Genomic DNA, 15,340 nt, shown 5'->3' with positions numbered 1-15,340 from the left:
CTTTGTTTGCATTATTATCAATCTAGATATTATTCAATTTTCCCATTCTGGCGTTCCGTTTCGGCCACAGACCCGGCTTTTGTTTTGTTTGGTTCAACCCTTTCACGGGGTGCGCCACAGACCAGCGGAAGGGGTTTTCCTTCGATGCATTTGCGCTTCGCATGACAGCTGGAACGATGGAAAGGGAACGCACAGGACATTCACTACAACAATCGTCCGGGGACGCTCATGGGGTCAAATGGAAAGGACTCGCTGTGCGTTTGTTTCTCATGCACCAAATCACAACCAACGGATAGAGTTTTTTTTTTCCTTAGTACACTTTAATAGCAAGTTTGAAACCGACCCTTAACCCCTTTCCACATGCGAGTTCGCTTTATGCCACGCTGACAGGACACGCGGTACGTGATTCCTTTTATTCAAATTACCAAACCCGGCTTGTGACCCATTCCCGGTGCGAGCAGCTTGAATTCCGGAGCCGCATCAAGCTGGATGGAAAACCAGTTTTCTTTCGAGGAAAATTTAGCAGAGTTGGGATTTTTTTCCTTCATTTACACTCGCTAATGTGTGTGAAACTTTACGTCGCAGCGTTTTATTTCGCTCGTATGTAGTAAAAACTTCCCTCGTTTGTAGTGTGAAATAGGTAACGCTTCTAGCAAAAGGTACACCAAGTCTTTCTGCTGGCCATGGCTTAAGAACTATTCCTAATGGTGATGTCCAAAAGGAAAGATCGTGTGTATCAGTGCTCAGTAAAACTTAAAGAAAATGGTTAGTGATGGCATTCTTGGTGAAATACATCTTTTGGTGTAGGAGAAAAGCTTAAAATGCTACAACGATTTTGAAGTGACACAAATGAGAATAGCAATATTGTTGTATTAAGTTCGTTCAGGGTGTTCACTGTTAACTGCAAGGTCAATTAAGTGCTATATTAATATTGACATTTAAACAAAAGAACCGAATGTTTAACAGTAGTTGAATTCATGAAAACTAAAAGATCTATCGATAAGGTGTTTTTCTAAAGAATAACTTATTATTGAAAACACAAGCCCAGCACATCTACAAAATGCACGCTTTATTCATTCTGCATCATCGCATCAAATCACGCAAAAACCACATCAATCCTCTCAAACACCTACGAGCAACAGATTCCATCGATAAGATTCTGATCCTTGCGACAATCAGCGCGCGTCATGGCGTACGCCGTAATAGATCCTTTCAGTTGCTTCAGCAATGGCTGGCTATCCTCGCACCCGAACCGATTGCCCTCCAGCATCATGCGCACCATCACCGGGAACGAGCCGGACAAATCCGTCACCGTGATCCGTTCCAGCATGTTCCGACGCAGGTCCAGCTTAAGAACGCGCGGTACCGTCCGCAGCACGTCCAGATCGAGATGGACGAATTGATTGTCGGCCAGATGGACGTACTTGAGGTGTGTGATCGGTTCCGTCAAGCCATTGCTGATCGATCCCAGCTGGTTGCCATCCAGCTTGAGCAGTACCAGCTTCTCGAACCGTGCGACCGAACGGAAATCAAACTCACGGATCCTGTTGAACGACAGATCGAGACTGATCAGCTTGTTGAAAACGGGCAGATCGTCCATGCTCGTTAGCTTGTTGTGCGGCAGCTTGAGAAGTATCAGCTCCGACCCATTTATGGCAGTGCTTTCCACCGTGCGGATTCCATTTCCGATTGCGACCAGTTGGCGCAGGTTCGGTGGGATTCTCACCGACCCGAGATGGTTGTAACTGGCATCGATCAAATCGAAATTCCAACGGCGCTCGAACTGGGCCAAATTGAACGTTTTCAGTGCGTTGCGTGATACGTTCAGTGTCGTCAGCGAAGGACAGCCACTGAAAACTGCATCACGGATTGATGGCAGCGCATTCTGTTGCAGTTCCAAATTTTCCAGCTCGGATAAATCATCGAACACGTTAGCATCCAGCTCGGTGATTTTGTTGCCACCCAGCAGCAACGTCTTCAGGTCGCGCAACCGCTTGAACGCAGTGCCATCGATCGTGGTGATCGCATTGTTCGAAAGGTCTAGTAGCTGAAGCCGATTGGCACCGAAAAATGCTTCGCGCGGTAAATCATGGATCTTGTTGCCGTCCAGGAACAGCGACTGCAGTGATTTCGCACCAGCGAAGTTGTTCGGCTGCACCTGCTTAATGTCACTGGCGGTTGCGTTGAGTGTTTCCAGCTTGGTGAAGGTTTGGAACATGGCCGGTGGAATTGCTGCTAGTGTGGAGCGCGAGAACTGTACCCTGGCGAGGGTGGATGGGTTGGGACTGGTGAACCCGGTTGACGCGATCTCGTCCGTGGACACTTTTGCGCCGACCAAGCTGCAGCTTCGGTTCGGCTCCATGGTACAAACGAGTTGTTTCGAATAGGCGCTTTGAGGTAGCGCGATGGCTACCATCCTGGAAAGACGAAGGAGTTTCGTTGTTAAATTGTGCAGAGAAATTCGAAATACAAAGTGATGTTTAATAGAGTCTTAGTAAGAAAACACACAGATAACACAGAGTTTAGCTACTAGACCGGACATTTTGATCGAAACGCTTCATTTTAATCACATTATCACTTTCCTTAACGAACTCAAACAACAGAGGAAGGTTTTAAAATTAGTTTTTGGGACTTAAAGTATGCAATATGTAATGCGTGTCTTTGATTGCGTAACTACAGTCTTTCAGTTAGATTTGAGTGAATGTTATTGTGGTTCATCGCACTGTTTCTATTATCGCATAATGTTTCTGTGCATGAAAATTATTCACTACACTGGATAATCAAATTCATATTCAAAGTTGGATGTTATTTCGCATTCCAGCTCCTAGTAATGCCATAAAACATAAGCGTTTGCTATAAAACCCCCCAGAAATCACAAACACAACTACACAATTCACATACAGCTACACTTTTGCACACAAGATGCAAATAAAGCTTAAAACTAAATCATTTCACGGTCATTTTCACACAACGGATGTTAAAATCATCACATTATTCTGTATACTTACACCAAAACTACACACAGTTTAACCATCTTGAATAGTGAATGGAGTGAAACTGATTCGTCCGTACGCTGCCCGTCGGTTTTAACTCACCATTAGCCACGGTATCATCATCCACATGAGATAAGGAAGCGACCGGAATATGTTATTGCTTACCCTCAACTTTAACCCATCGGCCGTTTGTAATCGCAATTCCTCATGTATTCTTATAGCTGGCAGTGCTTATTGTGACAGAACGTATTTTCCTAGTAAACTCATGCAACGCGTTTATTTTGCGTCCCATAAAACAAAACATGTTTACAAAGTGCGTTAAACTTCATCGTAAAAGATATGAGCTACATAAAATTTCCAAATCATTAAGCGTTGTTGGAATCTGACTATAAGATTATCGTACTGGGGCTACCTTGAACAGAATTCAACTCATCGCCAAAGCTTGTTATCGCGTGAAATTGCATTCAACGCACGTCATACGCCGTCCTGATCATCTTGGGAATCACCCGCTTCAGAGTGAATCGCTACACGGTCGCGTTACATCAAATCGGCATTCCGATCGCAATGTTTTTTTGCCGTCGGCATCTGGTTCGTTGCGGTTTTATGTCGTATTTAAAGCGAGCTCATTTGAAAGGAAATCGGTTTCATCCCACTAGTTTGTTTATATTCATGGCGTGTAGTAAAGCAAAAGCTCGAACATGGTCAAACACAACTAATGATGATTTTCCCACATTGGAAAACGATCTCAAGCGCTCCGGGTGAGAGCCGGATATCCTAATCACCAACAAACCTGTTCGATTCAATGATGTTTAGTGTTCAAATCATCTATTTCTAAATATATCTTGAAACAATTTGTTCAATTAATCAATAAAAAAGTAATTTCAAACCAGATAACCAATGTAACAATTATTTTCCCCAAGAGAGCTGCAAGCTGATCCGAATTAATTGCATCATTTGCTATATTTTTGTTAATTGAAGCAGCGATTACAAAATAATTCTATTCATCCGAATTGCAACACATCAATTATGCTTTCAATTGACACACTAATAGAAACAAATGATGCCCTAATAGATGAAGTTATCCACTGCAAGGCCCACATCCTACACCAACCACCAATCATCAAAACCAAGCGAAACAGCAACAACCAGTGGGCCCTATCTCACCCTAATGAGTCTAATTTATCAAAAACCACAGTAAAACTCCTCACTTTTGCACCTTACGCGCGCTAAACTTCCTTTTCCCTGGTTTCACACATTTTTCAGAGACAATCCGGTGGAGCGACACGATACGGGCTCACGCTAATTTAGTCGACGGTCACGGTTGATTTAAAAGCCGCCGAATAAATCATACTCAAACGCATCGTTCTAGCCTCTGGAAGGTTGGACCAACGCTACTTACTCCGTCAATCAAAAGTCCATCAACATGCAGCCCAGCTGGGCCCTGGCAGCAAGGGCATTTGACCCATGGAAGACCCGTAAGAAAAGGGAGATCTTTTCCCGTTGAGAAGCAGACACAACATTCTTCGTGGTGCTTGCGTCAGCTGAGAACGCATATCGTCCCGTCAGCCCGGGAACGGGATGAATTCCTGCTTTTTTTTGGTCGATTTTTTTTTGCTGCCCCACGTGCTAGCCACCCCGAAAAACCAATACTTCGTGCAGGAAGCAAATGGGCCCACGGGTGCGGGAGATGGGCGTACAGCCGGCAGTGGTGGAACTGTCCATTACCGACCGTTTGGCCGTCAGCGGCAGCATCACCATAAACATCCACTTTAATAATCATTATTTGAAAACATTTATTATAAACTGCTTAATTACAGAGGCTCGCTCAGCCGGAGCGCTCACGTTGCTGGCACTTTCGGCTTTTCTTTGCTCTTTCGCATCTTCTACTCCAACTGTTTCGGCAAACCGTTCGGCAACGGGTTTTTGTGCAAGTGTTAGGGCTCTAAGGTTCACCGGGACAATACGGACCCGTGGATGACAGGACGACAGGCGTGTGCAAATTTTTTGAAGGTTATACCGAAACAGAAGGCCTGCTGTTGGAATGGTGCACGTAAAAGCTTAACTGTTGAGAAGGCAAAAACCATCCATCGCTAACTGGATTGGTACCACCTGGAAGCTCTTCAGATCGCACCGGGAGTGTGTTCACGTAATCTTTCCGTAATGGTGATGAAAAAAAAAACTATTTACGCAAGGTTTCCTGGACTTCGTTTAAGGATAAAATAATAATGTTGAGTAACAAAAAAAAAACAAACAAGTTCCGACGATTTCGTAATATTGTCTTAAGTATTGCACACATTTTATTCCAGAAGACCTTTTTAATAGAACTTCATGGGAGTTGTACAAATCTTCGTAATCTCTCATACAATCAATTCACGAACCAAACACGATAAATCAATCAAATCTATTGGTCAAATCTAATTACATTTAACAGCATGTTTAACTAACATGAAACTCAATTACTCCAACGCACCTCATACTTCCGCAATCAATTCTGGACAAAATGCACCCAAATAGGTCAACACGTTAATCAATGATTCAATCATCAATGTAGAGTAATTGACGAATGAATTGGCTCGTGCAACAATGAGCGTTTTATTAGTTTTAACTAATTAGTTTTAACAATCGAATTTGTTTCACGAGTTCGTTTAATGCATCACTGCGATCTATTCCACATGCAAATGAATTGATTGCTGGTGGTAGATGTGTGAAGCCTCTTGCCAATTTCATCACATCAATACTAATATTGATGTTGTATGAATGTTAACTGGTAAAATACGATTGTAAACTACTCGAGCAAAATGAATTTTAAATCGAAATCTGCATTCATTTGTGCCCAAGCATCACTGTTGACTCTAGTGGAATCCGTCTCATTCCACAGTGCCATTGCAAACCACCTTCACACAGCCCCATATGCGGGTTAATAGTGTCATGAATTATTTTTAGCACCGATACGCGTCCAAACAACCGCGACCCGTCTTGTGGCAACATTGTGTGCATTCGTTGCGCCACACAGGACCTGCAAACGGGTCGGTGCTGGTCGATCATCATGCCGTCATAAACTTTATACGATCACCTACATCCGCCCGAGCAGCGAGCCCGATCGTTTACATGCGACCCGGCCAAAGCATTAGCGCGCGTGGTCAACACCCACCGGAGCGAGCGTGGTTTCTTCGCGGTTAAACGGCATCAGCATCGCACCGGTACGATCCATACGAGCTCCACACCAAGTTAGTTTTTTTATGAATGAATACACCACCCATAATGACCACCGCGCGCGGAAAAATACAACTGCAAGCGGAGGGCGTGTGTAATTTTGTCGATTCCCGATACAGCTTCCATGCCCGTCAGTTCAGGTTGTACGGTCCCACCACCGCGTGCACGAATTGCATCTTGGATTGGTTTCGAAGGGCCGAAGGTTTGGTGTGGCATTCCCCTTTTATTGCAACACCACCGGCACGAAACGCAAGGTTCGTCATCGTCTCGCGTGTACAAGTCACCGTGCATATTCCAGTGCTAGGATTTACTGTGTCATAAGTTACGTGAAATTGATTCGCGACGCATCGACGACCGCTTGTAACGATGGACAATTTTTCCCGAGCGTTGTGGTTGTGTGTCTATTTTCTATTACTTTGTGAACATGTGTGGAATCATTTCATATGTTTTCTACCGTTAATGATGCTGTGGAATAATGATGCAAGGGTAATTTGAGGTTAGATAATTCGATATTATTACAGCGTTTTTACTACTTCATAAGAATTGAAAAAAAGCATTATTAGTTCCCTTTTTGGATAGAAAGAGTAAAAAGTATAATAACGATCATACCAGCAAGTTAGTATCAATTCCTTCTCGGCTCCGCTCCAACGTGACTTTAAATTTGTACAATAATTTTCCCCCCAAACGACAACATCTTCTTTCATCATAAGTTAACTCTTTGTCATAATCCACTCGATAGATGATTTACCCTAAGTTGCCTTAATCCCGCAACGAAATACCCACTAAGTGGTTTTGCTTTAATCTGATCCACCATCATTACTTGATGTCTCCCAGTGCAATTACTCCGCTCGGCCCAGTATCAAAACCCAGCATGCATTCAATACAATTTCGCTCCCAAAGATACCACAATCACCCACAACCGAATGGGAAATGCACGCGTGGGAGCTATCGAACCGATCGAATCACCGTCGAATGCGAAGTAACCGGGCCCGCAACCGTTCAACCGTGGGTCGCTTCCAATAACCGGCGCAATAAACTGATGATGACGATAATTTGTTGTCTACATGTGTTTTGAATTATCGCAATCGTTTAACCGGACCGAGTTAGAAGCTACGGTCCCGAAAGCTAGCAGCCCTTTCTAATTCGCGAACACGGCGGTGGTATAGTCACAAACGATTACGAAGTCTTCAGTCTATCATCATTCACCGAAGCCCGGGAAGGAATAAACGATCCAGGCACACCACGACGGCAGAAGAGATGCGCAAACGCTTGATAAAACCACGAGGCACACGAGTATGGCACGGGTCAGGCAAAAGGTTAAGCCATAGCGGCGGTGCACGATTGTCGTCTGTGTTGTTCTCTAAAAACCAAGAGTCAGTCCCGTTCGTAACATCAAACGTTTGATCTTCTCTCTGGTTTGGGTACAAGCAAAGCTTTAGGAGTTCTGCCTATCCCAAGGGTATCGGGGCTATACCCTCACGGGAACGGGCATTAAGAGCTCCACTCGATCGTGGTCCGTTGATAGTGGAAAAGTGGAAAACGGTATTAACACCTTCGATAAAGTCCGGTGCGGGTTTGGCGAGATTTTCACATGCACATTCCTGGCCTTTTGACCGCACACATTTTTCCCATTCGCCGTGGAATGGAGGTAATTAAAGGTGAATTAAGGAGTTGGCGGCTTTTGCGGTTAGATGTGTAAATCTTTATGTTGTTTCATAGCGTTAAAGGATCGCCTAGTCACAACAACAATTTCGTCCCTTCTGGTTTATCTCTAAAGTTGTGGCCATCTAATGTGGTGGTCTACCTTGCTGGCTAATAACGGATTTAATCCGTTTTAAATAGTTTTGTATACCTGGATGACGATCTCGCGTGTTACTGAATCACTCGTCATCACAGTCCATCTAGTAATCTATCTAGTAATGTCCATAAACAGGTGACTTGTGCTCTGTATTAGTTAAACCAACTTCGATAGTAGAAAATTCTTAAGAATAAGATTTAATTTAACCTCTACAACTTTTGTACAAGCATCTGTTTTACAATTATCATTCTTACAGTTTGTCATTTTGTCACAATTGAATACAATATATAGAATCTTTTAAAAATTTGAATTTTGATATCAGTTAATCCGAAGTTTGTACACTGCATAAAACAACAAAAACGACCCAGTATTGAACCCCGTTCAAAGCTAGCTGGACACTTTACTTGTATATATCAAGTCTAAAAGATCCTTCCAGGAGAAAACCGAATATTCTAAAGAATTACTCCTGATCAAAGATTAACAATATACACATTCAAGGGTGCTTTACAAAATTTTACTTCAAAATAACTCTAAATTTGACATATATAAGGGTTTTGTTCGGAGAAATTTTATTTAAAAAAATATCAGCAATCAGTACTTGTCACGGGAGATTATTAAATTTTCATTTTATGTTTTACAAAGTGGCGGTGGAAGTAAAGAATTGCAAATTCACATCGAAAATTAGTTAATATGTTATAGATGATACAAATAGACATCATTTTTTTAATCGAACAAATACTTTTAAATCATGCAGACCACAGATTTTGATGAATTTTCGGTGCCGATTTGCAAAACATTGTTCTGATAAAAACGCATTTGAATTCGTAAATTTGCGTTTCGTTGGTGTATTGGTTTGATTTTTACTAGGTATTCCTGAAAACTTTAGTTCCCAGAAAATGAAAGTTTTTTGCAATGCTTTTTGCATTTTTGTTCGTGCTTACTGTATATCCTTCGTAAACCATCGAGGAACTTTAAAGATTATGAATTTTAGGTTCTGATTCTTGATTTCCCGGATTCAGAGAATCTTTATCTTTACAGGTTGAATTGAGCTGTGATTAAACATCACCGCAATAACTATTATATGTCTCCAGTGTAATAGGTCCAGCTTTTAATTGAGTAATATAGGAATTTTCTCGGTTAATTTTTTGAAAGAAGCTTCAATAGTTGAATATGTATTCTTTGTTTGTCTTATTCTAACTAATTCATTTATAATAAACTATTGCACTGTATCATTCCTTCGCTAAATCAAATCAACGTACAATGTAAAGGTTGCGTAAAGATTTCGCTACCATTAAAATACACCTCTGCTGGGACATTAAACGGAACCACCAGCCACCGTCCACCATTTACCCGCTTCGTACCTGCATCAGCTATATCTTCATCATTACGTCTGTATGCTGATTATACATGCTCCCGCCGAACCGAACCTTATTATCATAAACCGTTAGCCCGTTATCATTGCTAATGCGTTCGCTTTACGGCTCCGTCACGATCACACTTCGCTCCGGCTGGTGCGCGATGCGAGCCGTTCCGTGGTAAAACAACATAATGAAAGGTCCTTTTTGGCTTTGTCTTGCCTCGTACGGTGAAAATGCATGCGGAGCGAGCGAGCGAATTGCGTGCTTCGAGCAACGTGTCAATAATTTCTTCGGCAAAAATAATAAATTCGAGCCACCTCGCACCGCAGAAGGACACCCGAGCGAATGGAGGGAAACGTTTTTGCTTTTTTATTTTAATTTTTGTTTTGCTTTTTTTTCGGTAGCAACATGATTGATGACGAACAGAAAACATCTTTTTGACCCCACCTTAACAGGCCCAGGACTCCGGGAGTGGATGGGGCTGACAAGGGCCTTTTGCCTTGCGGTTCAATCGATAATGAAAAAGCGATAAGAAGTCCGAAGTGGCAAGAGTTTACTTTTCCTGCTGCAAGTGATTTTTTGTTACTTTCCAAATCCACAACTCATTGGATCATGGTACAGACGGAATGGAAGGATGAACTGTGCTTTTTAAACTGCACAAAGCGATGATAAATTAACTCACGAACCAATAAAAGTGCAACGGAAAACGGTGCATCGCGAAGACTTGGAATCGGCTGCAGATATTGCAATAAAAGAAAATACGCAGTAAGAAGCACCTTCTCATGCCGATTGCACGATTGTTCCGTGGGACCCTGGAGACCCTTTCCCAATGCTGAAGTATCACCGCAGGTCTATACGCAGGATATTAATCAAGCACTTTGTCGATGATTGTGAAATTGTCATGTCAGCACAAACTATTCCTTTACAGTTTCATTTGCTTCATGCTTTATTGTTTTATTGCAGTGATAGTTTTCGGGGTTTTCCCCCTCGCAATGCCTTCGTTTTAATTTCCCCGAGGACCCTCCGGGTTGGGCATGATGGCGCCCGCCCGCTCCATCGCAAACCCGCTCAAAGTAGGTCATTGAAATTCTGTACTTTATTTCCGCCCGAACCAGTTCTGACCCCGTTGCCAGCTGGACGGCAGCGTACGGTTTTGGATCTCATCATGCTTCACCGTTCCACAATCGTCCCACAGTGTACATGGGGCGCCCGGACTGTGCCGATCGACATCCTTCCGCCCTAAAGCACCCATTATGGAGATGCAACATTGGCAGCAGCAAAAACAGCAACAAAATCAATTACATGTATCATGTTTCGATGAAATTATGATTGCTGTCGATTCTTATTTATCGCTTCGCATACCCTCAATCCCCGTCCCACTCTCCGAGGCCGGGCGATGATCGTCCGACCGAATGGAGTCCAATTACGCACAAAAGCGACATTTTGGGCCGATCGCGGTGAATCTGGCATAATGACCGATTATCGTAGCTGGTGGGCAATTGGCACGAAACGGAAAGGAAGGCATACTGAAATACCTGTCCGTTTGGAATGCGAGCTTTAGCGTACCGGTTGGTATGCATGGTTGTGTGGTCATTTCAACCAGTAGGACACATTTACACACTGGTTCAGTGCTAGCGAAAAAGACACAACTGATACATCATACATTAAAGAGTGATACATCATTCGTTTTATTTATTAATTGTTTAATGATTTCATAAAATTTATTATGTTGAGACCTAAATCATCAAATTAGGATGAACATGCACGTGAAATAATCTATATTGGTCTGGTATAATGGACCGGAGACTTATTGAAGTAAATGGGCCAAATATCACGTAAATACAAATGCAATGTGTTTTAAAGAGCGAAGCTGTTCACGAAAAAAGAAGCCTGATGGAAAATAAACTGCTGATGGCAAGGAAGGACCAGATTAGGCTCCAAATGAGATGTTATGAGATGAGATGTCCAAATGAGAATTTATGAGATGTTGATCACAAATTACTCTGCCTGTTGAACACGTCGTATATCATGGTAGAATTATTTGTGACCATAGAAATGCGATACCTTGCAAATAGGCAAAAATTGTCAGAGAATGTCTCCAAGCCATTTATTCTAATATTAAATCGAAAATGAAGGACCACGGGTTAGTAAATCATGCTGTTTCCATCGACTAATGCTCTTTTCTACCCGGTTTGCATCAAGAAACCATCACTTCTAATAGTTTTTTGTTCCTTCGGTCATTTTTGCTTTCTTTTCATTAAACTTTAAATTGGTCTAAAACATTTCAACATTTAACGAAAAACATGTGACGCATCATCATGGCCCAAAAATTAAATCTGGTTAATGCTATCATTCTGGGACACAGTAGCATGGCTCAAGCATGAAGTCATTTATTGGAATCGGCAATAGTTTATATGCTTTAAGTGTTACAATTTGTGATGAAATTTTAGCTAGCTTGATTTGGGAAGAATCGTTTTCGATAAAGCGCCACAATGAAAATGTAGAAAACTCACCTGCAGCCGCGTGTCAAAACCTTGCCGACCACTGGTCTAGTCTAGCCTAGTAACTCTGCATAGTAGTGTACATGGGAATGATAAAGAAGATGAATTAAATTTCGTGTTTAGGCCCTTATTTACTTGTAAGGATCAAACTGAAAATTGATTATTTGATAAATAAACGAGCTTTCAGATTTAAGTTTGGCAACTAATTATATTCATAACTATCGACTAATCCCTTCTATCAAATAGGGCCATGGCTTTATGAACAAAAAAAGGTAATGTAGTCAGTTTCAATATTTACAAAACGTTTACCATCAATACAACCGAACGCACGGCATCGCTCCCTGTCGTATGCTGTCTATTATACCATTAGACGAAGAGTTTGAATGCAGTACGCCCCATCATCGAACGGGAGGTCTGACTGATTCATTAGGTTAACCTGCAACCTCCACGACCCGGGTGGTGCCAACAGCGATCAGGCGAAAGCAAACGTCGTCTTCTTAGCCTAAAGGTTCGTCTCCTTCTTTGCTTTACTCTCCAGACCGCCTCGATCAAACTCAAAAGTCGTGGGGTTGATTCAATTGACACCATTTTCGAAAAACCACACAACTCCTAACTCATGCTAACTTGCATTGCTCGTTCACTGTGCCGTCGCGCAATGCTACAATCCTTCCCCAATGGGGTCCACCACTGTGTCGTAGATCCTATGTTTGCATCGTTTTGTTGCTGGATGAAAATCCCACTTGACAGCACCGTTCGTACCCGGTTTCCCTACCCAAAGTGCACGCGCAAGAGGTCATCTCTCGGTGACGTTTTCATTTATTATTCCGAGCCCGATGCTTGTGCACGGTACGTCGAAGTTCCGATGCACTCATGCACTTTACCCGCTTTTGCTGCATTTTGTCTTCAGCAATCGGACACGGTGCAAACGCAAAGACGAAACCCCCGTACGTAACCAAGACAGTTCTCGCTAAACGGTACTGGCCGGTGTTGTTTTGTTTTCTTCTCTTAATTTAATCGTTCAAACGAACGGCATGCAAAAGGATCGGCTCAGGTGCATTCGTAAATCATGCAGACAACATGAGAGAAAGACCCACACACACACACACGCTCCTTGTCGTTGTGGCCGTCGTCATCGTAATAAAGTTGTGCAACATGTCGATGGACATGGTTTGATCTTGTAGTATAACCTTTGCTGGCACCGTACCATCAAACCGTCGTGGATTTGGTCGATGATCGTCGGTTTTGTACGGAGCACCGAACGGAACCTCAAAGCTGAACATACGGAACATACATAACAAACTGAACCCAATTAGGGAAATACTTAAGATCGTAAGTTCGTTGCATTTAATAACAATTGTTAGTGAAAATAACGCCATTGGTGAAGGAGCGCAGGATTCATTAAAGGTGGAGCTGAAATTGAAGACGGCCTGATTTCAGTTATTTTTACGTATTATCTTATAATTATGAATTAATAATTTTTGAGACTACCAATGATGAGGTATGAGCTAGAAGGATGTATATAACAACTAGCAGTTCAAATTCGATCTTCCAATCGACATGTCTCTGTTTTCTCTCAAGCTTTTCGTCAATGTTTTGTTGAGAGATGTTATAAATATGTATTATTTCCAAAACATTAGGCTTTTATCAATACCTAGCTGTAATCGCATTCTTTATTGTTACCAGATTGTTTTATGCTCAATAAGTTTTCGGTAACTGATAATGCAAGATGAAAGGTTTAACTTCAGTCTAATTCAGCAAACAATTGTGTAAAATTTATCCACATAATTTAGACTTTATAGATGGAGCGCTTTCTTGGGATTTACGATAAATTTCAAAGAATGCGCATCAATCTTTATGCTAAACATCCTGATTTCATAATTAATTCTTTTAAAAAAATGTACTCCACAACCCAAAATGAACTGCAAATAGAATCATTATTATTTTATCATCGTTATTGTTATTATAAATATTAATCACAAGTATTTTGCAATACGCAGTACGCCGAAAACAATCAATCGGCGCTATGTGTGCTATTGTGCAACAAAAATCGAAATAATTTATGAGGTTTTCCTCAAAAATACAATTGATAAGTGATTCTAGCTATGGAAAATGTAATGTTTTGACAGAAAGATTTACCATTCTGATTTTAAATAAATCTCTACAATACGCATCGTCTAGAGACGCTGTTATGATATAACGATGATTTATTTTAAGATAAGTCTCCATACTGCAGACATTTATTTTTAGTTGTGTCGTATTACCTCGTATATTTTGTATATGGTATTTATGATGATGAGTCCCATAAAAAAACTTACAATTACAATACAAACATTATTTTTATTATACACTATAATATATTATCGGGTATAACTAATCACTGTTTTCTAGCAAATTTTATTTTCTTTATTCTGGGGAATTTCCAACATTGTGAAGTTTTCTTCAGGATAGGTTGTTAGGAAGTTAGGTTATAATATTAAAAATACTTGAATAACAGAAAAGTTTAACAATATAAACATACTTTTAAGCTTTGTCATCTAGTAGAGAGTAGCTCACGGGTATGGAATCAGATACTGTGCAATATTTGTCTGGTCTAAGCAAACGTCTGTCATTCTAAAATTCAAACATACCACCAACAATGTAAATGTCTCCTCCCGAACGAATCATTTCTATCAGCATTCCAATCTTTGAATTCTTTTTAGAACAAATTTTTCCTACTAACCGCTACCATATGGCAAGCTTCAACCCGTTTTGCACCAATCTTGTATTCAATGTAATGTCAAGGGTTTGATTTTTTTGTGCAAATAAAATTCTTCCATCCCTACCGTATGCTATCTGTCTAGCTGCATCGAGCATTGAAATGCCATTGTTCCATTGAACAAAACCCCATTTAAACGGAAACATGACACGGACCACATAAGCCCGAAAAGAAAAACCATCCATCCAACTTTGCTAAAAAAAAAAGACATCAGAAACAAACCTGCAGAATGCAAACAGACAAACTTGTCACAAAAGAAATTTCACCAAACAAACCTCATCTGTCGGACAGCCTTGATTTTGGTCCAAGCGTTTATATGTGTGTGTGTGTGTGTGTGCTGCCTTGCGGTCGATTCACTCTTTCGGCAGCGCCACCAAATTAAGTGCATGTTGTGTGCACTTTCCACCCTTCCAGTTGGATCATGCACCATCCCCATAATTTTCGTGTCGAAAGTATGCCCTTTTTTCCTCTTTTGCCTTTGCCCGAATTCAACAAAGAACGCGTCTGCCCCAGGCAAGGTAAAGGACGTCGGCCCTCGTTGCTATTATGAGCGGTGCATTCGGTGCAGCACACACCGGTCAAAAATGCTTTACACCGTGCACGCATGTGTGTATGTGTCGGGGTGCGCGGGGTCATGCTTGGGGAGGGATTGCTTGAGCTGAAGAAAGAAAAATATGCAATCTCATCATATTTCCGTACCGAAATACAACAACAAAAAAATC

At 41.6% G+C, this 15,340-nt stretch overlaps 1 protein-coding gene across 1 annotated transcript; it reads right to left on the bottom strand.

Moving 5' to 3' along the window:
* Positions 1-1,129: 1,129 nt before the first annotated feature.
* On the bottom strand, positions 1,130-3,034 carry LOC128714671 (insulin-like growth factor-binding protein complex acid labile subunit). Its single transcript, XM_053809547.1, has 2 exons — positions 3,009-3,034; positions 1,130-2,417 (listed from the first exon to the last, which is right to left on the bottom strand). The coding sequence occupies exons 1-2, from the start codon at positions 3,032-3,034 to the stop codon at positions 1,130-1,132; spliced, it is 1,314 nt and encodes a 437-aa protein (XP_053665522.1).
* Between the last annotated feature and the right edge of the window lie 12,306 nt (positions 3,035-15,340).

Source organism: Anopheles marshallii, chromosome 3, assembly GCF_943734725.1.
Source record: "Anopheles marshallii chromosome 3, idAnoMarsDA_429_01, whole genome shotgun sequence".
Taxonomy (NCBI): domain Eukaryota; kingdom Metazoa; phylum Arthropoda; class Insecta; order Diptera; family Culicidae; genus Anopheles; species Anopheles marshallii.
Note: the sequence above shows the minus strand (reverse complement) of the source record. Positions and strands in the feature narration are given on the sequence as shown.

What these genes read in the sequence shown, in the direction of transcription:
- LOC128714671 (XM_053809547.1), bottom strand. Translation starts at nt 3,034, where the DNA reads ATGGTTAAACTGTGTGTAGTTTTGGT. An exon ending in AAACTGTGTGTAGTTTTGGT is followed by an intron (nt 2,418 to 3,008) that starts GTAAGTATACAG and finishes TCGTCTTTCCAG; the next exon opens with GATGGTAGCCATCGCGCTAC.